The sequence below is a fragment of the Asterias rubens genome, chromosome 18 (assembly GCF_902459465.1).
Source record: "Asterias rubens chromosome 18, eAstRub1.3, whole genome shotgun sequence".
Lineage (NCBI taxonomy): Eukaryota > Metazoa > Echinodermata > Asteroidea > Forcipulatida > Asteriidae > Asterias > Asterias rubens.
In genome coordinates, this window is record NC_047079.1 from 6,205,905 (window position 1) to 6,231,107 (window position 25,203).

The 25,203-nt window shown below is 39.8% G+C and overlaps 1 protein-coding gene across 8 annotated transcripts in view; it reads right to left on the reverse strand.

The window, feature by feature from the left end:
- Window positions 1–332: 332 nt before the first annotated feature.
- Window positions 333–25,203, reverse strand: part of LOC117302340 (kinesin-like protein KIF1A) — a 79,869-nt gene continuing 54,998 nt past the window's right edge. For 2 of the 8 annotated variants that reach the window (XM_033786250.1, XM_033786248.1), the window contains 22 exons: window positions 24,343–24,425; window positions 23,898–23,966; window positions 23,284–23,462; window positions 22,333–22,482; window positions 21,715–21,925; window positions 21,229–21,319; window positions 20,845–21,025; window positions 18,838–18,931; window positions 17,716–17,834; window positions 16,972–17,024; window positions 16,550–16,658; window positions 15,675–15,826; window positions 15,014–15,119; window positions 14,303–14,417; window positions 12,991–13,124; window positions 12,553–12,611; window positions 8,817–8,894; window positions 5,173–5,318; window positions 3,870–4,085; window positions 3,283–3,584; window positions 2,408–2,600; window positions 333–1,437 (listed from right to left, as the gene is read on the reverse strand). In XM_033786250.1, the coding sequence (XP_033642141.1) occupies window positions 1,276–1,437; window positions 2,408–2,600; window positions 3,283–3,584; window positions 3,870–4,085; window positions 5,173–5,318; window positions 8,817–8,894; window positions 12,553–12,611; window positions 12,991–13,124; window positions 14,303–14,417; window positions 15,014–15,119; window positions 15,675–15,826; window positions 16,550–16,658; window positions 16,972–17,024; window positions 17,716–17,834; window positions 18,838–18,931; window positions 20,845–21,025; window positions 21,229–21,319; window positions 21,715–21,925; window positions 22,333–22,482; window positions 23,284–23,462; window positions 23,898–23,966; window positions 24,343–24,425 (3,002 nt within the window). In that variant the 3' untranslated portion in view covers window positions 333–1,275. Of the gene's footprint in view, window positions 1,438–2,407; window positions 2,601–3,282; window positions 3,585–3,869; window positions 4,086–5,172; window positions 5,319–8,177; window positions 8,187–8,816; window positions 8,895–12,552; window positions 12,612–12,990; window positions 13,125–14,302; window positions 14,418–15,013; window positions 15,120–15,674; window positions 15,827–16,549; window positions 16,659–16,971; window positions 17,025–17,715; window positions 17,835–18,837; window positions 18,932–19,546; window positions 19,638–20,844; window positions 21,026–21,228; window positions 21,320–21,714; window positions 21,926–22,332; window positions 22,483–23,283; window positions 23,463–23,897; window positions 23,967–24,342; window positions 24,426–25,203 lie in introns of all 8 variants that reach the window. The other 6 variants (XM_033786255.1, XM_033786254.1, XM_033786252.1 and 3 more) reach the window with 5 other exon arrangements.

The window sequence follows — 25,203 nt, forward strand, 5'->3', positions numbered from 1 at the left end:
AGGAGACGTGACAAAAAAGTGGAATTGGTTTTCGACCATCTTTGAGGAAAATGTCCGTCAGCCTAGGATAGTATATCATTATCACATATCTACTCATAGGCCCTTTTCGAAACCACGGCTACAACTTGGAATTCGGGTTCAGGCTCCGTTCTCTCATCTCAAGCCTGAGCACATACGCAATGGGAGACTTTCTGGGACGATAGAGGGCAGCAGACTTACCGGGTAAATCCATTGTTCTCAGAATTATGCGCATGTTCAGAACTACGTAAACAATGGAAATTTACCCGGTATGTCTGCTGCCGCCTAGCGTTGGAAAGTCTCCTATTGACAAAAAGGCTAGCCTGAGCCAAATCTAGAGCCATGAAATATCCCGGAGCCGAAGCCGTGGTTTCGAAAAGGGCCATAGTGCGGGCTACGACTCAAAAGAACCAGACCGTAATCCTGTGTTTAAAACAACAACATGGCCGACAGGCAGAAAGTGCTACTCTGAAGTACTGGGTATTCAATCGAACCTAATAACAATAAAACGTATTTTCAATTGTTGATAATACCCTGCAGGTAAAATACAGTCAGAGGTTTTACTCGTTGTTTTTTTCTCGTTTTGGAGCACACAATTATAAAGAAATAATATACAAGAAAATATACATTTTAGTGTTGGGAACGGAGAAATATTTCATATCAGAGGCTCTCAGGTCGTTTCCAATAAGCTGTTTAGCAGAAAAGTAATACTTGGCGGGGGACCAGTCATATTGTGTTAATTACATTGCACTTTGGCTGGTAATCTGCTTATCAAACTGTTGTGCGTTCGTGAAAATTTATCCCCTCCTCAAATTCGTGGAAATAATTTTTGTTTTGAACCCACTATGACGAATTTATATTTATTACCAACAGACCTCATAGCCAATTGAGAAATCTGCCGTTAAAATCCCAAAATATTTCACTTAGCTTATTTGTCTCCTTTGGTGACCTTAGCCTCTGCAGTAAGACTAAGCAAGAAAGTTACTTCATACCAATTTGTTATTTTGCTACCTTCTACAGTTTCATCTGCGCTGTATGTTTACAGGCGGTGATAAAATATGGCAGTTTTTAAATTTATATATTAAGACCCATATGGAAACACACAGCACTTTATTAACAGCCCTTATTTTATATAGTATTAGGAGTTAAATCTACAAACAGTTCACAGGTATTGTATTGACTTTTACTAGGACTGGACTTTCTACAGAGTTTGGTATTTGGCTTTGTGACGCCGTCGTCCGGAGTTGTAGAAAACCCTCAGACTTTGAGCTGAGTTGCCAACCGACGTGAAAGCTTGGATCTGATTGAACCAGCTAGAAGGGGATTGAAGGCATACAGCCAATCAAAGACGTCCTTATCTCCGATAGTCTGTAGGAGGAAGCCACGGTATTTGGTGATGACGGAGAAGGTGTTTGGTGTCTGAGGAAAAGAGAGATACTCCAAGTTAGAATTTTCAGTCAAACTTATTTTGTTTAGTCACACAAGGCAACTTATTACAATTTTGCTTCATAGACCTTTTCACAAATACCCATTGCGCAAGCGCTAACCGTTGAATGAGGTGCATGCTGGTCTAGCTATGGATCAAATTTTACCCCTAGCTAGACCAGCATGCACCTAATTCCAAGCCTAACGCGCGCCCGAGTATTTGCGACAAGGTCTATGATGATAGAACTAGAGAGGGAGCACTCTAGTTCTCACACATACGAGTCTCCGTGTGAAATGGGTGCGAGGTCAAAGGTACATTAATTTGCACGAATTCGCGAGTCTGCTCAAACCAGGGGTATCGGAATTGTAACTAGCCCGCTAGCCTGGGACTACCAGATTTACAGTCGGGCTACTCATTATTTTTAAGTTTGATAGCATGGTGGGCTAGTGGAAAAATAATGCAAAAATCAGCATCACAAACAATAATGAACTGTGCTTTTTATTATTTTTAAATTTTTTTTATGCAATTCGCCAGACACACAAGGCCAGAAGGCCACTTTAAGGTGTGGACTACAATTTTCTTGTTCTTCCAGGGGCCGTTGCTACCTACTCCTAGGGCTGAAACAGAGTTACCCCCCTTTACAGTCCATATACGGATGTAGGCTTGGGTATCATCAGTCCGAAGCCTGGCTGGTAGAGCAGAAAGCACTACCTCCCCAACTTTATGTAGTAAGTGTCAGGACCGGGATTGAAACCCACACTATGGTGCTGATGGTATTGTAACATAAAAAACTGTGACAAATTTTTGACGTTACTCAAGACGTGATGTGTTTTTCTGGCTACCAAAATCTCATCAGGGCTACTAAACATTCAGGTTTACATAGCCTTGCTGACTACCATGAAAATACACTTAATTTAGACCCCCGTCGTAACACAGACGTCTACTCCTACACTAGAGACCTACCCTAAGCATGGCCTGCTGGTCTTCGCTGTACTCAATCTGCGCTGTGGCTAGATTGATCAGACTCCGTTCCACTGGATCCTTCTCGTTGTCGTAGATGAAGACGTATGGACGGCGCACAACGACGTAGCGCATGACCCAGCCGGCCGTCTTCTCTTCAAGGAAGTTGAGGTATCCTCTCCTTGACACGACAGGACTGAAATATTAAATGACACAAAATGAATTTTTTCTGATGTGACAGATATAAAGTAATACTCCCCTTAAATAATTTTCTTTTTGAATGAATATTCATAACACCGGGCGCTACCATTATTCTCTGCACATTATTCTCAGACGAAGCAATAACAAACATGTAATTTCTTTTTGGCTTCTTTACAGAATAAAAGTCACGCAATCTGCCAAAGACTCCTCGAATCGCTCATTTTATCGCTCATCGAAATTTGAGTGCCACAATGATAAGCTAACGAGACACCTGGGCCCAATTTCATGGCTTTGCTTACTGTAAGCACAGAATCGGCGCTTACGGAAGCAGGGAATTCTTTGCTTACAGCAAACGTATTTCACGGGTTAGCGGTGAATTTTGGCTGCTGCGTGTGCATACTCCACGTTACTAGGCATTCTACGCTTACAAGGCTAACGCAGAAATTTGGCGCTTGCACGTAAGCGGGGAATTGTGATCGTAAGCGCAGAATTCGGCGGTAAGCAAAGCCATGAAATTGGTAAGCGCCAAGGAACTAAGCTGCATGCTGGATCAAAACATCCGGACAAAAATCACTGGGCAGGCTCGAGCTACTACATGGCGCTCAACTTGATGATGATAAGCTAAAATCTGAATGAATTATTAATACATACATGTAACTAGCTGACTGATTTCTTACCTGACTCTAATCTCTTCTACTTCTGGAACGAACATCCCCTTCATGCCCTTCTTCCCTTTCCCCGCTTCGCCGGAACCACATGCCAAGTCCTGTCCCTGGATCCCCGGCAGATCGGTCGGGATCGCCAGCTTCCTCGCTCCGGCCCCAAGGAACTGAAGATCCGACATGGAGTTAGAGGCCGACATGGGTTCATCTGGGGTCATGACCTCTTGACTTGATGTCGTTGTGGCTGTACTTGGTGCTGTAGGTTCCTCGGCGTCTTCGGGTTGCTGGAGAGTAACAGTTGGGGGCTCAATGGTCCGCTTGTTGAGGTTGGGGTGGGGAGGTTGGTGAAACAAAGAAGAATTTGTTAGTGTGTTAACATGGTTAATAGCGATTAGAGTCAAGTCCACATTTCATTGCAAAAGCCATAAGCCAAGTTTCCCACAGTATGTACTCTGCCGGTCTTTTTCTTCTATCTCCTGAAGATAAGCACAGTATACCGTTTGAAACCTTGAGACCACAACGTCTCTATTCAGAGCCAAACATTTCTCCCGATCCACGGTTGTAATCGAAAAATTTACTTTCATTCTTAACTTAAGACTCACCTTAAACGGAGGCGGTGAAAGTACTGGGGGCTGGCTGCGCATCAACAGGCGAACACATCGGTCTAGTAACTCGTGGTCTTTGTCCATACTATCATTGGATATGGTGCTGTTGAGTGAGGTATCAGTCTCAGACTTGGGCATATTTCCCTCGCGGGTGTTGTACAGTTCTTGCTGGATCTTGTCCCGAAGGAGGAGACTGTGACGCGCTTTCTCAACCTGCACGGAAAAATGTATTGTAATAGTAATTGTCATTGTTGGTGTCATTGTCATTGTTGTTGTCATTGTCATTGTTGCTTTTATTGTCAGTCACTTCCGTTGCCATTGTTATTTTCAGTGTCACTGTCGTTTTCATTATAACTGTAAATTTTATTGTCACTGTCACTGTCTATTTTATTGTTGCTGTCACTGTCAATTTTATTGTCACTGCCACTATTGTCATTGTCAGTGGCAATGATATTGTCACTGTTACTATTGCCTTTATTGTCACTTTAATAACATAGTGATTTCTATTGGCACAGTCATTGTCTTCTCATTTTCATTGCAACTGCAAAAAAAAAACTTTCAAAGATATTTGATGATTGAGAATTTGTTGTTCATTCCTAACTCAGAAATACTATCCTGTTGTAAATTTGACACTTTGGAGCGGTAAGTAAACGAGTGTGATGATGTATGCATTTCAAATTGTACGCTCTGGGCTGGATTTCACAAAGAGTTAAGACTAGTCTTATCTCGAGTTAGAATGAGTTACTCGTCCTAACTTAGGACTAGCCATACGTTTTTATATCTCCTAGGACTAGTCCTAACTCTTTGTGAAATCGACTCCAGCTCCAATTAATGTTATCAACTACCAACAGCAAAAAACCAAAACCTCTTGAAGGCAGTGGACACTATTGGTAATTACTCAAAATAATTATTAGCATAAAACCTTTCTTGGTGACGAGTAATGGAGAGAGGTTGATGGTATAAAACATTGTGAGAAACGGCTCCCTCTGAAATGCCATAGTTTTCGAGAAAGAAGTAATTTTCCACAAATTTGATTTCAAGACCTCAGATTTAGAAATTGAGGTCTCGAAATCATCCATCTAAACGCACACAACTTCGTGTGACATGGGTGTTTTTTCCTTTCATTATTATCTCGCAAGTTCGATGACCGATTGAGCTCAAATTTTCACAGGTTTATTGTTCTATGCATATGTTGAGATACACCAACTGTGAAGGCTAGTCTTTGACAATTACCGAAGGTGTCCACTGCCTTTAATAATGATTGTACGAGCAGAACAACACGATGCGTTTCTATGGTTACCTCTTCCAGTCGTTCTAGTTTCTCCAGCTCCCACTGATGGTCTAGGAGGAGTGAGTCTGCACGAGGGCGCCATCCTTGTAGGTTCTCTTCACCTCGGACGTACGTACCCGAGGTATCAATGACTTTACGAAGGCGGCGCTGGGTACCTGTGAAGATAGAATGCAGCCGCAACAGTTTGGATGAGTGTACACCGGTGAAGAAGTCATTACACCTTACAATCTCTCGTTTAAACTGGGGCATAAAGTTTTCCTTCAAGGCCAACAAATTGTGTTGATTTCCTTTTTTGTTATTATTTGTTTATATTCTCTCCTGAAACATTTGGTGTTCTTTTCTTTTCTCTTTCTGTATATATTTTAGACTATTGTCATACAATTAATAGAAATCAGTGAAGTGCACCCTTATTTGCGTCATTTAATTTTTCAAGATTTATATCTTAATTGGCCGAGTGGAATTTCTTAGAGTGATCTTGAATAAGTATCGCAATATCCAGAAATGATCGCAAGGTAGTCAACTTTACAATTGACTGTAATAATAAGAACATCAACAAAGGTTCCTAATTTTAAAATGACACTGAATTTTCTAACAATCATGGTACATCCATTCACAACCACAATCAAACATCTACTTGGAAGACATGTACTACAAAAGTAGCATCAAATGCATATAAAAACAACCATGGAGTGACGAGTTCTAAAATTGTAAAAACAAATAGCAGTATGGTCAAACAGTAAGACCACACACAAAACAGCAGTCAGCAGCATGCATTATCAATCACAGTCAAGAGGTGACAGTCCAACATGAGCAAAGTCTTTCGTCAAGGCCTTTGTTGTTTAGTCAAAGCTGTGTAGCCACAACGCGTCTGGAAAGGGGGACAAGCGCGTGAGTGAGTGGCGAAGCCACAAGGCCTTTTCCATTTTGATTTTGCGGTTTTTTTCTTCGTTTTAAATTTTTTATTTGAAGTTAAATTTGAATCACTGATTCTATTTTTAGTTTCTGCGATTCCAGTGATAGAATAATTAAGAAACTTTCAACAACTTTAGCAATCACACAAAATCAGATCACCAAGAGGAACACTCGGAACAAAATAGTTGAGAAAGAAAAACAAGAGAGAAAACGTTTCCTTCATAGAACAGTTAAGAGAAGTCAAAAGGTCATTCAAAAAGACATAGCAGGCTTGAGAATCAGCTGCTGTTTAATGCATCAGTCAAATACATGAAACTGCCTCTGAAAAAAACATTTTCCTTTTACTGTCTCTACGACCATACCTCCTATATACTGACTGTCACACGTCAAAAATGATCTGAACATCACTGTAATAAATAGGCAACACATACATCAACGTCAACACGTTTCTACGACAAGAATGCTACAGATGGTTCCAAGTCTCAAAGAAAGCTCTACATGTGCGTAATCGGGCAGGGGGAGGGGGACTGTTCAAGAGGATTAAAGTGTACAGTTCTACCTAGATGACAATTTTCACATATATTTTGTGGGTAGTTTTTATACACTGTAAAAACATGAAGAATAAAAGAGACGGTCCTCAATTAGTTTTGATTTAACAAGAACAAAAATTTGTACTTGAGTGAGATTTGACCTCTCTAGTCCTATTGTTGACAATTTCCCTATTTTGTCAGAGTCTTTGTTCGTGTCATCAGTCAGAAGTCATTCAAGCAGTAACTGCCTTTATAGTCAGGGATCATACCCAAGTTGATGACACAACCTGGGAAACGGGGGCAGCAGAGGGATCACATTAAGGGCATGCTTGCAATTTTATATCAATTTATAAAAGTACCACATAGGAAACTGACTGGGCAACTATCTAATAATTATCTAAACCAAATAAGGTCCTAATCAAGAAATACGACAGAAATAAAACTACCGCTGTAAAACTAAACACGACTAAAAAATAAAACACATACTCTATGTCCAAGTGTAAAAAAAAACACAAAATGGTTTACATCAAAATGACTACATGCAACAGAGGGGTCTTTTTTTTGTAAAACATGTAAAAAATACGATAAAAAGAACACGTTAAAAAACACGCTTTTCTAAATCTACTACACACTTGATACCCAATTGTAAATTACACATGTGCCTATGTATATCTCAGGAAGTGTAAATCAATGGGAGGGGACGAAAGTACGTCAAGAAGGGGGGGTCGTCTTGCACAAGACATGCTACATAGAAATACCACATCATCATGGATGGCTTAAAGGGGAGTCAAAAGTTGGAAATAATCAACAATGAAAAGTGTCGTGTTTCCCCCCTTTGCATTCAAAACTTCACAAAAAATGGCAACTACCTCACATGGGTTACATACATCTGCCAACGACACATGTTTACACTGAAAGCTTTTAAACCGATCAGCCTACGTAAAAACTTCCAAACAAAAACCGTTTTCAAAAAAATAATCGTCAACAAAAAAGTTTCGCAAACAAAATCCAAGTTGCTAGAGGTCGCAAGACATTTAGAAGTTCTCGTTAAGCTTTTGTTTTTTGACACTACATGACAGTTTTGTTACTGCATGAAAAAAATAAAACAAACTTAAAGTGTGATGGGTTTGATCCATGCTTTGACAATACTGAAAAAAGGAGAATACAAAAAAAGTGTCAAATTAAGAATAAAATATTTCAAATCGTAAAGAGCCATGCAATGACCAAAATTATGCATATTCTATGCAAAACAGGATTTTAGCACTACGAAACTTTCCGACTATATTTTGGGGGTAGTATTTCAAATTATTAAAAAAAAACAATTGTTATGAAAATTTATTGTTCCGCAAACAAAGTTTCAGAAGAAAAACTGCTTTAATACTTTGCCTCAAGGTTTCATGTCATTTAAAAAAAGAATTCTGAACATGGTGAGAAGACAAATTTCTGGACAGGTTAAAAAATAAAAATAATAATAATAATTGTGAGCGATTGCATAGAATACGCATTGCTTCGTACTGACATAATTTTATTGGTGCAATTAGCATGGTGGGGTTTTGAATATTGTCCACATACCTATTGCTGCTTTTTAGTTCAAACAAGAGGAAAAAGTGAAAAAGTGGAAAAGAAAAAATGAAAGAGAAATACTCCAAATTTATTCTTTAGTTTCTCAGATAGAAAAGAGAGAGAGATAAACATCCGACAAAGTGCCACATCCTCTACCCTTTTAAAGAAATGGTTTCTTCCGTCCCATCTTAGGGGCGTCTTAAAGGAACATCTTTTGAGCCAAGCGCAAACAGTACATAAATAAAAGAACCGAACTTAATTTTCTACGCATTTCTGTTGATTGAGCGGAAAACTAAATTGTTATTGTTGTCAACTTTTTATTTATACGATCTAAAAAAGAAAATCTATCAAATTAATCATAACAAAATTGAACAATTATTTTATCTATAAACTGGAGTCTACAAGCAGACAAGCCGAGAGGGGATTGTAAACAAATAAAAGATACAAATCAGACAAACTTGTGTCATGACCCATCGCTTTCAAACATAATTATTTATTTCAAAAATGCACATTAAAACAAAATCAAGTGACACCCTGTCCAGTGAAACTGATTCCAACTTTTGACTCCCTATTTAAGAACCACCCCATTTGTGTCAAGACCGCCGACCTGGTGGTCCTGACGTTTTGTCACATCAAAGTTATTCTTACCGCAAGTCTGAGGGGTGTTTGAACCGGGGGAGGTGGACTCGAGTAGTTCTTTCAAGTCATACTGACTGAAAGAAAGCCCTGATTATGACGAAGGGGCACAGAAATTAGGCAAACGAGTTAGAACAACCAATGATCGGGAGAAATGGAAAATAAGAAAAAAAGATAGAGAGAGGAGGAGGGGATGGTGCAGAGGAGAAAGGGTTAGCAGCGTGCTGCATCAACGGGGTCCTGCTTGAAACAAAACGTCACTAGACCAGAGAGTATGGAGTCCCAAAGGAACTAGGCTTTTATGGAGTCCCGAAGGAACTAGGCTTTTTAAACAAGCAGTCTGAGCTACAACGTGACAAATATTGCGACCTTTACTTACATCTTTTTGGTTTAAGTGAATCAAGTAGGTCAGATCTTGCAGCCATTTGGGCCGCTTCGGGCATTTTGGTACAAGCCTTTTACGGCCACTATGGTCTCTTACGGGTTAGTAATGGGAAAGCTAAACAAATCAGAGTCCAGCTTGTCTAAATTGCCTTGATTGGTTAACTTGTTTTCTTTTAAAATTAAAATAAAAAATGATCGAGAAAAACAAGAAAAAATCTATTCAGTTGTAATGTTGTACTATCTACTGAGATGAACAATAGTTTTGTGGACCATTTTTTGTTTAATCTTCAAAACCCATACTCTCTGTTGCAGTGGCGAGTTAAACATTGCAAGCCAACGTAAAGATGAAGAACGCATAGCTCTTTTACAACCGTTTCAGACAGGCGCGCAGAGGCGCACCGAACATAATAGATTTGGAGCGACTCCAGGTCGACCCAAATAAATTTTGGTTTTATAACAGGCGAATGTTTGGCTCATGACAAGATCGACGTCTAAAACCAAGGCGTGTCAGAGTTGTTTCGAACGACTGCAACAGTCGATCTTTCGACTTCTAGCATGTCGCATCCAATCGCTCGTGATTCAGACGTCAAACTTTTCATGAACATAAATTCAGAATTTGGTTCAGTGCGGCTCTGGAGCACCCGTCTGAAATGGGTGTTATGCGAAGAATAGGTTAGTGCGTTGAAGTCAAGCAGACAACCTCTAAGGCCAAGGTTTTTTATCCGCTTCAAATAAGAAATCTGAAAAATAGAAATCTGCTGACGGAAACAGACAAACCAATAGACAGAGAGACAGACAGACAAACAGATAGGGATTGTGGCAAAGGACAAACAAGACTGACTTCCTAATCCTAGCTATCAAAAATCCCTTAAAAATCCAGACATGCACTCTCCTTTTTTATAAACATAATTCAAGGTGAGATTAGAAAAATCTATTTTCATATAATGGACCAGATGTCTGAAGTAGAGAGAGACATTGTGGTGGGTTCGTTTGGTGGGTTTTCTTGGATGCAAAAGCCACTCTTGGTAAGGGGCTACCAGAACAAAATATAAAAGATGAAAACAACTCAGGGGAGCTGAAGGTAGGAATTGATATTCCTCTTAAAACAGTCTAGATTCTAGTATGGAAGGAATCATGCACCAGGCAAGGAGTTCAGAAAAAGATGCAGTATGTGGAATAAAGCTGTTTGAATTCTTTGTTGGAATCCCCTTTTCTTGAAACTTTCTTGTAAAAAACTTTGATAGATAAACCCAACAGTGTAAACAAAAAGAGAAAATATCTACACACACAGACAGAATAAAGACGACAAACAAACTACCCCCCCAAAAAAAACAACAACAACAAACAAACAAACAAAACAGGAGAAGTGCAAGGATTAGAAACAGACCATTCGGCCATGTAATACAATAGAACATTATCATGGTGCAGCCATCTTGAATTTCTCCCATTGATATCAATGTAACCAAACCAAGGCTGGAAGAACGAAATAGTCTGGTTCCTATCTGCAAAATGATTATTAGCATTCATTCTTGTTATTTGATACGAGGAACATGACCAAGATTGAGGCAGCATGATAATGGTCCATTAGAGCAAGACGAAAAACTGCTTGATGAAGAAGAAGGGCAGCAAGGCATGGTTTAGAAATCACAGGAAAAAAGGCGAAGAAAAGAAAAAACTGAAATAAAGAAAACGATTTACAAAGAAAATAAAGTAAAATAAAAAAAAAGCTTCCTTTTTTTTAAGTCAACAAATTGAATTAAATTTAAGAAGCAGAAAAAAATTGTTTCTAAAACAGACAAAGAAAAGAAATTCAGAATTAATTAGGATGACAGTTTCAATCCATGTTCATATTTGACTGACAAAAAAATACAATCAAATAGATTCATCAGTCAGAGTTGCCGATAAAATTAAAGGAATGGTGCATCATTATTTTCTGGAGAAGATGTCAGTAGTCGAAGCTCAACTCTTAAAGAAGCCACGAGATCGGTATTTCTTTGTTTCACGATTCTTCGCCGACAGGCATTGGGAAATAAAATCCACATAGCCTGATCGTTGCAGCTATATTCGTCGTTTGACATTTTACTTGACCTTTTTGGAGTGAAAATTGAGAGTGTCTACACAAGACGTGACAAAAAAAAGAGATTTATATTTATACAAATTTTTTATCTGAAAGCTCGCTGAGTATACAAAGCTCATATCAGCAAATCAATACGAAAATAAAAGTGCAAGATGATGAAATTGAGTGAAGGAGGGTTATGTTCTCTTTTTAAAGGGTTGCAGCGAAACAAAATGGAAAAGTAAAGATAAAATAATCCACATCCATGATAACATAGGCACATGTCTAATCTACTGTATCTACGTATTCTAGCATCGTAGCGTGGGTTGTAGATGCATCTTAATTCAGGGATCATCATAACAATTGAGTGATCTCAGATGAAGTGGCAGGTGATTTTGAGGAAAAGAATACTCCCATAAACAACAAACGACCCTGACATGCTTCTTTTTTTTGAAAGGGCAAGGGCACCAAGGCATTTCCTCCTCGGTAAAGGGCACCCTATGAGGAAATGGTAAATTTATACTGGAGAATTTCAAGGGCACCAAGGCATCTCCATGGAGTATCAGGCCCTGCCCTAAAATCACCCCAGATTTAAAACGTTTTCCTAAAAAAATATGATCATTTTTCCCTCAAGTGTTGCTCTTGTGTGTTTTGTTCTCTCATATTTCTACTCAATTCTGTGTTGATTGGACAGTTGTGGTTCGATACAGGGAATGGCCGGTACCCCACCCACCCCTCTATTATGTCTTTAAAGTGTGCGTTGATTCTTAGAAATTCAGGTATTGCTTTAGGAAGTTTAAACCAATGGTCTAAGTTGATCATGTGTCAGGTAGCTTGTCTAGCAATAATTTCATTATGCAGACAATAGACCCTTTGCAACAGCGACGCTAACATTTTTACGCATTAAGAACAGCTATCCTCCAAAATTTGTCCTACTTTGGCAGAGTTAAGGGGGGCTTTTTGAGAGTGAGACTTCTTACAAAGGGTGCGTTCAGTTAGCTTCCCTGGGTCGACCCCGCGATGCTCACTCGGTTGAGCCCCTGACAAGAGCTAATCGAACGACCAATCACCCTCTCGTGACGTCATGCACCTCTGGCCAGCCCCAAGTGACCCGTTCCACAAGTAGGGCACTTGGGGCTGACCCGGGTGAGCCCCTGGAATGACGGTAAAGCTATTCGAATGTACTGGGGGGGCAGATCGAGGTTGACCCGGGGAAGCTAATCAAATGCACCCAATGTATGCAAGGGGGTCTTTAAATATTCCTATTGGGCTACCAAAATTCTACACAATGTGATATAAACATCTTACCTGGGCTCAAGGCTTCAGCAGAACGACGTAGAGACAGCTCATACACCCCAGTCACTCGACTGCAAAATGTAAAGAAATTCTTATTACTTTTGAGAGTGAAACTTTTTGAAAGAGTGAATCTTTGAGTTTAAATTTTCACAATCAAGGTTTTGCTTCTTGACATTCTATTCAGGTGCAGATTTCATCATACTGCAAAAAAAATCCTTGAAAATTCTGCTTATCTATTTGATCCGAAATTTCAACATAAAACAGTTATGCAAAACATGCGCTTACTTGTTTTGTGTGTTCAACCAGAGAGGATATGAGTTTTGACAATTTCAATCTCGCGTCTAACGCTAGTGTTACTTTAGATACAACGCTAATTGCACTAATACAACGATATGTTACAGATAGAGGTGGACAAAGAGGAGGGAAGATTTTGAAGTCTGGAATCCTGACCTGTCTTCCGCCTTGTAATAGCCGCTACCAAACAGACTGCGTAAGGAACGAGCTGGGCTGATCCTGGCGTCTCGTTCATACATCTGAAGGCAGACGTCTTTAGTGATGCATGCAGACTGCGTGCAGTTATCCAGCTATAAAGAATAGATGAAAAACATTTTCTGTGAACATTGTTGTATATTCGCCATCACATTGCCTTAAGCCAAGTTCATACTTCCTGCGAATGGGAATATTAAGGGAGTTTGACACCACAGGGCTGTTTTCGCCGCCTGGGCTATTTTCTACTCTTCCAAATTTTTTGTTGTGGTTTTGTGATGTCAACATTTGTAGTGCATTCGCATTACCAGGAAATACGAACTGGTCTTTACGGGGGGTGTCTACAATTACCAACATTTTGCTACCACCTCGCTTGGAGTAAAGTTCAAATCAAAAGCATTTTGTCAAAAACTCAATCATATCCACAGGCCTGGAATTACATGGCGACCATGGCCCACATTGCAGCTGGTTCTGGCACCGGTGCCCTTTCAAAAATTTCCCATAGAGTTATATAAAAGAACTAGAAGGCGCAGTAGCATATATATGCGGCCCGGCATGCGCGCATTTTCTAAGTTGACAAAACAGCATCACACAGCGTGTGTTTGTGCGGCCATTTTGTAAGTTGACAAAACAGCATCGCGTAGCGTTCAATCAACACAAACTCCAACGTGTACTTCATATTCAACATGCGCGCACGTTTCCTTGCGGTCCCGTTGCGTTTGTGCAAGCAGCATCACCAGTGCGCCCTCTAGTTCTTATATATACACGTGTAACTCTATGAAAATTTCCCATAGACTATAACATTTTCCATTTGAAATCAAATTCTAAGTTGTAATTCAAAGCCAGTATATCCATGACACAAAAAGTGCACACACAGTTTAGTTTTAGAGAAAGTAGAATTAGCTGTTGCCATTAACTTACCAACCAAAAAGACCGATGGTATACATGTAAATGCAAAAAATAGTTAACAGCCTGACATTTCGACCCTAGCAGAGTCTTTCTTGATGGCTAAATGAAAGACTCTTGTCTTGTCTTTACTGCACAAACGGCCGCCACTGGGCTATAAACGTGCAAACCCTCATGCATGCATGCTCCCTACTCAAATTTGATATTTTCAAGGTGGGACTCTGCTAGGTTCGAATCGTCAGGTCATTAACTTTTTTTTTTTTTTTTACTAGTTTAGTGTTGGTTTACAAACAAAAACTGAAGAAATGGTTAGTAGAGAAGAAAAGAAAAAAACAAAAAATATTGTTTTCATTACCACATGTCTACTGACCTCCAGGTAAGCAGACAATGTCAGGTAGACTCTTTCACCGTACGGGGTCATTCTGTTTAGCAAGACTGAGTTATGCAATGATGTGTCCCACGCCGCCTCAAAGCGGAAACAGGTCCTGTTCGAGGGATTCAAAGTTATTCACAGTTTGTCAAAAGTTGGGTACAAATGATTGCCTGGTTAGCCATTGGGTGCTATAGGACGGCCTCAGGGGTAGGTTTACCACAGAAATGGAAAACACTTGTTTATCTAGAAAGGTTTGCGGTAACACCATGTACATGAAACGTCGCTCTACGAGTTGTGGTGGTCTGAAAAGAACAGGTGGTTTAACAACTCAATGTTTCGGGATGCTCTGATCGTCTTCAGGAGGATGCTGGACTCTGCTGCTAGATGCTGATTGAGTACTGCCTTGGAGATTAACTGGCAGTTAGGCTTGGCCCGATGGTGCGTGCAGGCGACGAATAGGGTAACTAGCTTGTTGAAGCGTGTAGGCTGGAACTGGGACTAGACCGAAACCCATTAGGAGTGGGAAGGGATGTTGAATTGTGAAAACTCAACTTATAATCTATTTGAATCAGTATGCTCAGATCATCTCCAGTGTTCCGATACATATTGCAATAGTTTGAATAAGAACCAGTTTCTGCTAAGCAGACTTTCTATTTATTTAAGCAGGTTTATGAGACTAGATGCAGGATTTATTGGTCTATTTCTTACCGGTCATCCCCTGGTTGCTGTATGTACATTGCGGGTAGGAGGTTGAGAGAAAGCACCGATAGTTCATGGTCTGGTTCCGTCACCTCCAGGGTGGTCCGGATCCGACCTGAGCAAAAAATAAAACGAGACCATTCAATCCCATCCACATATATAAATATAGTAATATATAGTAAATATAGTACTTTATAAATATAGTATTACATAATTGGCAAAAATTTACAGTACAATATTTTGTTCAATATAGGGCACGCTTTTAGGCACAAAGAACAGCTACCATCCAATGATTTGACTCCTTTGGCCCTGAGTGAGGGCGCTCTTTGTCGTCATTAAGGGTGTTTTTTTTAAAGAGTGTAACATCATTTGCGAGGGGGCTGATGAGGGCAGACTGACTTACCAACGACCAGGTATCTCTTTAATACTGTGTTAAAAACCAACAAAAGTTCAACCCCGCCCCCACACGAAAAAAAATAACTTAGTATTACAAAAACCATAAAAAATTACAAAATTTTGCTAACTTACCAACTACCACCACTCTAATATCTTTTATAACAGTCCCCCCCCCCCCTCCCACCCAAAAAAAAAAAAAAAAAAAAAAAAAAAAAAAAAAAAAAAAAAAAATTCCCTAAAAAAACCCAATAAAATCTAAATTTGGTTGACTTACCAACTACCAGCTCTCTGATGTCTCTCCAGATGAGTTCATTGGACGATTCATGGATGACGGTGATTGCAATTCGTCGTTGGATTCCCTGGTGAAGTAGATAGACCCCACTGCACGGCATCTCGTCACTGTGGTCTACAACCGCTGGCAGGTACCTAAGAAGCAGAAGGTAAAATGAATACTTTGAATCAGCTTTGGATTGAACAAAGACAAATTTACTAGAGAAGGGTTGGAACCTGCAACCTCTGGATTAATGTGCCAGTGTGGCAGGAGGGTCTGTCCCCCTGAAGATTCAGTCCCCACATGGCAAACTGTGTACAAACTTCTTCTGAAAGTGCCCTCTCTCGAATCCTCCTTCAGCCAACATTAATTTCGCCAGACACACAAGGCCTGAAGGCCACTTCTGCGTTACCATTGGTCTGCTCTTAAATTACAAATTTGTCCACTACATTCCTCCTTCATGATTACACCAGCAGTTTGCATGTAATCTGGGCCCAATTTCATAACGGTAAGCAAATTTGCGTGCTTACTGTAGCAGAAAAATTTGCTTAAGCCTTAGCGTGTTTCACAGGTTAGCAGAAAAATTGGGCGGCCATATTGCGTGTTTACCGTGGATTTGCATTGTGGCGTCATTTACTTTCGTGTGGTAAGCACCGGGGAAGGTTAGCATGCCTTTTCGTGCGCTTACGGTAAGCAGCGCTATAAAACAGAAAATCGGCTGCTAAGCAGCTCTATGAAATTGGGCCCAGGTGTAATGTGTGTACACGTAAGAATTTGATACGAGGTCAAAGGTGAGTCTGGCAGGATCCCACCAGGTGCTTCAAGGCTGGTATCCGTCCTTATTCACGAGCCTCAAAGTTTCTGATTGTCCTACTTACTCTCCAGAGGGCGCTAGTTCACAAATCTCAAACCACACCAGTAGATCGTGCCGAGAGTGAAGGTGACTCGTACTTGGCGTGCTGACCAAACCCAGCTTGGGAGACGGAACTGTGCAAAAAATGGAAAAGAAAAGAAAAACCTGAATAAAGTCGTTGTAAAGGAGTTTCACTTGATCCAGTCACAGCAACCTCACCCTTGTCCCAGAGTCCCAGCGTTTAGAAGCCATTTTGTGTAAAAAAGAAACGAAAGAAAAACAAAACCTCAAACACATTGGTGAATACAAGATGCCAGACTAGTCTGCCTGTTTGGTTGTGCTGCATTTTGACCAAAATTGGCGTCCAGCAAATACTGGTCCCTCCATGTCGCATTTCTCTTAGCTCTGCCTTGTCCCAGTCTTTGTGAAAGAGTAAAACGATCTTACCTGGTGTTGCAAGAGGAAGAGTGGATGGGAAGTTTCGCTTCAATGGTCGCATTCTAAATATAAACCAGAAATTTTGATAAATTTACCAATCATTTCTCAGACATGTGTCCTCAGTTTCAACTTAAACATTTTTCACCATTCTCTCTCAAACCTTGTCGTTTTTTTTTTTATCAAACCAAGCTTTTTGACATTCTAATCAGGAAAATTACAGTTGCACTCAACAAAATATTTGTTTTGTTTCCATACTCAGGAAAAATTCAAGTGTCTTCAATTAGAACACGGAGAGATTGGTTTCCAGGGAGCTTTCTGCAGGATCAGGAAGACGTTAGCAGCTCTACCCCACCCCCTTACCTCAGCCCAGAGAGACCATTTCAAGTTTTACCTAAACAGTCTGAAATATCTACTCCGCGTTGGTAGAGAAACCTTCCGAATTCTGAAAAATCTACTCCGCTGTAGTAGAATATGCAGCAAGACAAGTTCTCAAAAGAACATAAATCTACCCAGCAAGTAGACATCGACCTTTTCGCAAATACCCATTGCGCAAGCCCTAACTGTTGATTGAGGTGCATGCTGGTCTAGCTAGTGATCAAATTTGATCGCTAGCTAGACCAGCATGCACCTCATTCCACGCCTATTGTGCATGTACCGAGTATTTGCGACAAGGTCTATGGTGTTACTACAAACCAAATATACATTGATACCTCAACATGCAATGTTTCAAAATCCCATTATTTTAAGTTGTACCTAGTTGTTTCTTGGCTTTGGTGATGTAGTGGGTGGGCCTGGTAATGACCGAACACCTCAAAGACAATGGGCGACGTCCGCACATAATCAAGGAATGCTCTAGTCACAGTAACAGATATCTGTCATAAGAAATAAATCTCCATTATTAAATAATAATATTGTATTTATAAGGGGAGTCCAGCACTGGTAGCTGAACAATTTCAAAAACATAGCCTGGGACACTCATGGTTTTTACCTAGCCTTTACCATTCGAATACAGACACCAAAACTGTACACAAATTACAGGCTACACAGACAAAGAAGCATCAACTTCCTAACAGTTATCTTAAAAAAATTACCTCCAGCTGTAAAAATGTTTTAAACCAATCTTTTAAAAATAATTTTCAAATGTTTAATTTACTTGTTGTCTACCATGCGTGTTTAAGATCAGGACCCACACCAATTCATAATATTACATATCTCCTTTTATTTTTCCTAATTTGCCAAAAGTCATCACTGTATGAAAGAGTTTTTTATAAAGGAAAGTTTCAAACAAAACTAGCAAAAATAAGATATCTACAACTAATTGTCTAGGGGCAAACAAACTAACAAACGATTCCAGATGAGGTGCTCACATTAAACACTACAAATGCGTGAGTGGGAAAGGACACAATAACTTTTTTTAAAATGTAAAAATAATAAAGAATGAAAGGAGAAAAATTAACAGAAATCATTAGGAATGGTTTTTGAAATAACAATAGAAAATGAAACTATGGTAAAAATTAAAATGTAAAAAACAAAAAAATGGAGAGTACTTTTTCTACAAATAAATCATAAACTCTAACTGATGGAACTACTGTTGACATACTAGTACTTCACGTAGAAGCGACGGGCACTGATTTATATCTTTGAAACTTTGGGGTTTATCCTTTGCAACCATCTCTTGATGAAGGAGAAAAACATCAAAGAAAAGTGGTTGGTGTAAGCCCATCTCAAAAAAAAGACCCAAATCTAAAACACTAAAAATCTGAAGACAAAGAAAAAGAAGAAGCTACAACTGCCTGCCAACATGAAAGCACCAAGCCGTTTCCCCTCCAAACAAAAAAAACAAAAACAAAATGAAACTAAAAGTAACCGACTTACATTTTGCACAAAGTAAAAACCAAGGGGCATCCCGACCCCTTGCCCCTTGTTCTGAACGGGGGGTGTAACAAAGGCCTCGCGCCCGTGAAGCAGACTGTAAGAATCAAAAGGAACGAAAAGAACGCAACAGCGAAGAGCCGTGCAGGGCAACAACGCAATCAAAAAATTAATATTTTTTACAAATATTTATGACGATGAGCACTGGTGAAGCAAAAGACAACATGAAGGGTGTTTGAAATGAAAGAAAAGGAATACACACTGAAGTGGTGGAATTATTAGAGGGCGTGTCTGCTTGTCTGTTTAAATTAGGGTGTGGTCCAGGGAGGCAGAATATGTTTTTCAATTTGGTAAAAGAATTCCCAATTGGTAACAATTCTGGATTGGGAAAATCTCAAACTGGCAACAAATTTAGGTGTGGTTTAGAATTGGCCTATCATTTGCATTAAAAAAAAAAATTTCCAATTGGTAACAATCCTGGATTGGGAAACCCCAAACTGGCAAAAACTTTGGTGTGGTTCAGAATATCATTTGCAATTAAAAAAGTAAGATTCTGTTTGGTAAAAATCGCTGATTGGGAAACCTGAAATTGGCAAAAATCCCCAATTGGTAATCACCAAGCCCATGGCAACAGACAGGCACACGCACCCTGTTTTTTATAACAGACAGACCACAGTTGGTTGCATTCTTAGTTGGGCCACAACACACTTACATTCTGGACATGGTAAAAGCCGAGGGGTGGGCCCTTGCCCGTATTCTTCAACGGTTCCGTCGAGAAGGCTTCGTCGTGGCGGTGGTGGAAGCTAATCAAGGGGAGCAGAGTTATGCAACAACAGGGTACCAAGGAACTTTTGGTTTAGTACGGACCCTTCTTCTTCTTCTTATTTTTCTAATTTTTCTCAAAATCAATCCAGGATAGGGAGTCCGATAACTACTCTCCCATGTCAAATTTATATTGGATTTCTGTCAGACTGTATTTCTTTGAAAGACATGGGTCATTCACTAAAAAGCACCATCGGACACTTTCGGAACAGGAAAAAAAAAAATCACAGATTTACAAATAACCTACAGGGTTTACAGAAGGTTAGGGTTAGGGAAATATTATTCCATGAAATGCTTTACTTTTTGAGAAAACATTAAAACAATTATCAATTGATCTCGGTATCGAGAATTACGGATTTATTTTAAACACATGTCATGACACGGCGAAACATGCGGAAACAAGGGTGGGTTTTTCCGTTATTTTCTCCCGGCTCCGATGACCAATTGAGCTTAAATTTTGTTATTTTATATATAAGTTGGGATACACGAAGTAAGGGCCTTTGGACAATACTGTTTTCCGAAAGTGTCCAATGGCTTTAAATTATGTAGGTAGAAATATTTCCACCTCAATTATTAAATGTAAACAAACTTGCTGTTTTGGAGTGACCTGGAAGGTTTGGAGGTCATTTATGAAACGAACTGTGAATTTTTAGTGAGACCACCTGCTTGTTTTCCAGTAGATAGCTATGTAAGTCCGCTGGTTGTCCTGGACTAATTTTTGACAAAGCCCCTAATAATGCTTAGCTTAAATTTCTGATGCTTTTACTGTTTGACAGTTCATCCCATTATTCATTGAAGAAACGGACAGTTAACAATTAAAACCTGACCTTAGTTTCAATAGCACATTATTGTGTTTACAAAAACGAACTCAATTATGCTTACCAAAAAAGGGTTACCATCTAAAAACCCATTTCACATGTAGCATTTGTGACTGGTATCCTGCTTATTGTTTCTATAGTTTAATTTTTTTCTTTTTAACACTAGCTGGCAGCAGACTTACCAGGTAAAATTCCATTGTTAAGGTAATTCTGAGTATGCTCACATCTCCAAGAACAATGGATTTACCTGGTGAGTCTGCTGCCACCTAGAGCCCACAAAAGTCTCCCATTATCCCCTCTCGGAAATGGAGTTTCCGACTCCGAAGGGTGGACAACAATTCATAAAAAAATAATGAAATACGCGACTCACTTGAATTGGCAGAAAATGTCCGAGTACTCAGTTGATATCCCAGAAGCCTGCAGGACGGTGACACGGAAAGTGAACTTTGACCCCAGTTTTAGTAACTCGTTCTCAGGGGCGTCCACCGTTGAGATTGAGGTCATACTGTCAGTTGTGCTCATGGCCTCCACGTCTTGCTTCTCAATAATGTCTAGATGAAGAGATATCAAGGAATTCATAAGACATATACTGATACTTCAAGAAGGCAATGAAGGCAATTGCCTCCCTGCCCCTTGGTAAGTGCCTACAATTTCCTCATAGGGTGCCCTTTACCATGGAGAAAATGCCTTGGTGCTCTCGCCCTTTCAAAAACGAAGCATACAGGCCTGAAGAATATTGGATTATTTCACTCACCAAGATCAGAGTTTTCTCTTTGCCCCTCAACGATCCTCACTTCATCCTCAGAGACTGCTGATTGGCTAAGATTGGTGGGACTCCTCTTGAACTAAGACAACAACATTAACAACAACAACAACAATAAATAAGATATGGGTCAATCCATGTGAGATGAAATATTCCAACACTGATGTCAGTTCAACAGGAACTCCTATGCTCTGGCGTTTCATAGATTCTAATGCTGTTGACAGGCAAAATACTTTATGAATACCTTAACAAAAACGTTTACAGCTTTTATATGAAGTAATAAACCACAAGGGGAAATGAGCGGTTACATTTTCAATTAATTTTAGGTAGAACAAAAGATAGTGACAAATACGGAGACCGCCAAAATAGGGCTAGATAGCTCAGTTGGTAGAGCACCACCACCTCTCTGGAGGTCGCAAGTTCACGTCCTGCTCTAGTCAATTTGTCTTTATTAAATCCAAAGCTCTTATAATTTACCTTCCTTTGGAAATATTCATCGTCATTAAATGCTATCTTGGCGGTTCCCGATTGGCGTACACCAGACCCATAGTCTGGTGCCTCTTCATCTGGTGATACATGTTGTACAGCAATGCGTAGGTAACCCTGCACGTCTCCTTTCTCGTTAACGATGGCGACACGATGGACCAGGGGTACAGGGTACAACAAGTTGCTCAGATAAACAAATGCTCTGTACAACAAATTTATATAAGAAAGTATTGTTTAAAGTTTTATGGTTATGGAATCAGGTGACTATCAAAAGAGACTAGTGTTAAGACGATAAAGAAGTAATAACATTGATAAATAGACTTGAATAGTGCCGACTGCTGTTATATAAGAAACTGTTCACTTTGCTAAGGCCTCAGGAAATTAATGAAATGCCTGATTGAAAAGGTAAGTTTTGAGATGTGAGCAAAAAGAAGCAATGCCAGTGTTTTAAGAGTCACTGACAAATTGTTTCCCCTAGTGTTTTTTTTTTGGGGGGGGGGGCTGCAACTGAGGAACTTCTATCCCTGTAGAAGGTAGAAGGAGCCACAAAGCAAAATTGATCCTTAGATCGCAAGAAGCAGTGATCTGTCGTTTAAGACCCTGACTTACCTCCCAACAAGTCTGAACCAAGGGAATCGATCGTAGAAGGGATCCTGGCAGGTCACTGCACTATTCTCAAAGGCAATGGCGGGTTCGGGTGTGGTGGGCGTGGCATCCGCTGCGTTGTCGTACATCTCTCTCATCAGCTCCAGACGTTTTCTAAAACAAACCATAACAAACAAACAAAAATTACTACTTAGATCTAAAAAGAACTGTCCTGCTTATTAAAGGACCACGTTGCCTTGGATCGGTCGAGTTTGTCTTTAAAAAGCGTTTGTAACAGTTTGTTATAAAATGCATTTGATTAGAAAGATATTTCAAAAGTGGAATATAATGATCCACACAAGTATCACTCGAAATTACGTGGTTTTCCATTTACCTCGTCGACTAACACGGTCGACCATTTGACTCCCATAAGTGGCTGACCATGTTAGTTCGTATAAAGTAAAAGGAAAACCACTCAAATTCGAGGCATATTTGTGTTGATCATTGTATTCTACTTTTAAAACATCTTTCTAACCATATGCATTTTATAACAAACGGTTACAAACGCTTACAACTCGATCGATCTGTGGCAACGTGTTCCTTTAACTACTACCTGGGGGAAGGTAGGAGATCGGCCAGGACCATACTTTTGCTTAGTGGATTAAATGGACTTTTCGTTATTAACTTCACTACCATAGAGTGAGTTCTAAATTGGTCTTAACGTTTTCAAATAGCTCCCTCTAGTCACAAACAGGAGACTGAATAATTGTGAGAGATGTGGGCCTATTTATAGGGGGTCAGAGGTTTCGGTGTAAAGTCGGTCACTGCGCTGATTGGTTCTCCTGAAAGGAGAACTATGATTGGACAGCTTAGGGTCAGTTTGGGTGAGTAGTGCCCTGTGTAGATTTTTTAAAATAAAAACAAATTATTTTTGTTCTGCTAACAAGTTCTACTTCCTTGAATCCTTACACATACCGTAACTTCTCCAGAGACCAGTAGTGTGTTGCGCCATTCTTCTTGTCGATGATCTCGATGGCGACGACGGTCCTTGGGAAGGGATGCTCCAGGATGTTGGTGTTGTCAGCGCTCGGGAGTAAGTCAGGAGATAGAGGGGAGTAGATGGTATCGGTCAGCAAGACAAACTGAAACTCCACCTAAGGGTGTCAAGAAGGTAGGAGGAACAGAGTTAAGGTATTGTTTCTTGTCTCTTAAAGGGAAGGCGTATGTCTTGTATTCCCTTTTACAATAAATGGCAACAAACATCTTTGGTTACGAGCCAACATCAGCTTTCGATAGTATAAAGCCTGGTTCATACTTCCTGCGATACAAATTTTAGACTTCACAGGGTTGAGCACATTCCAATCGATGCGAATTATTGGTATCGTATTCGCATTCGCAGGAAGTATGAACCGGGCTTAGAGCATTCGCAGGAAGTATGAACCGGGCTTAGAGCATTTTGAGAAACATTTCACAGTCAGGGTGTGAATCTGAGAAGCGTTACTGCAGTAACTTTTGATTAATGTTGTCACTTCAGGAACAATGAGCACTCGTAACTTGTACATCCATTACAAAATGGATCATTGTCTTACCTTTTTCTTGAGTTCCACACTGATGGCATTGGCTTCCTTCAGGAAGATGGCGTTTCCCCACAGGTCATCCTGATCAAAACGAAGAGGAATAAAAACACACAGTCAGAGCAGTCACTTGCTTCAAAATAGATTTAAGTTTACCTCTGTGATATTTGATTTATTTAATTGTAACGCAGTTCATTTAATTTCATTCATTCCAACGGCTTCCACTGGACATTTGTGATGGCTTTCCGAGTGTTCCTGTCCAGTATTTCTTTTAACCAGAGAACACCCAACTCCCAAGGCCAGACTGGCCACTGCTTCAAGGTGAGGGCGTTAACGTGAGGGCTGCACTCAACCCTCACCAGGGGTCTGTTGCCACCTACTCCTTGGGCTGAAACGCAAAGTCCTTTAAAACTCAGTTATGAAAAATGAAATCAATGACCTTTGACCTAACAAGTCTTACCCTGATTGATGTGAAGCGATAGTACCTCCATTTACGAATGACCCACGCTGCCAAAGCAAATTCCCTCGGGGTCCATGGATGAGCTGTTTGGACGGACGGAAAGAAAAAGAAGAAGAAAAAAATCATGAAAATGTTTAGTTTGTATACGATGTCATTAGGCTGGAACACAGGAAAGTTCATCCAAATTATTCTGACGTCCCCCAAAACCTGAATACTACTAAACTCTTAGGTTCTTAGCCTTCTAGACAGACTCTGCTAGGATAGAAACGTCAGGCCATCAACTATTTTTTTCATTTCAATAATTTGTCGCAATAGAACTATCTTTTCCCGATATTAGCTTCAACAATAACTTGTCTACATTTGAAATCATCAGTCTGCAATATTTAAACACATTTACAACAAATATCACTCAGAATTTTGTTTAAGACTCTAAAACAATATTTTAAAGACGTCCCCTGATGTTAAAGGGAGAGGGATTTCATTAAGAACTTCATGATGTAAGACTTCAATTATTATTCATTTCTTACTTGTACTTGTGTGCATACACTTTAGGTTTTACAAAAGAGTTACTAAATGAAATGGACAGCAAAATAATTGTTTCTTTATACATCATGCACTTTATCTAAGAAAAATCGAAGGGGCGGGGAAAAAAAGACAGAAAATTTACTCCTTTACCAGAGCAAATAAAGAAGGAGCAGACAGCTTACCTTCTCCCACAATGCATGTACACAAAAAGACATCCAAATTTTGTTACCATGGAAACAGAAACAAAAATAGCAAGATGAATGCTCCCTCTTAAATTTGCTCCTGGACATAAACAAAGCTTTGGGTGAACGGACAAAATAATGAGGAAAGAAAGAG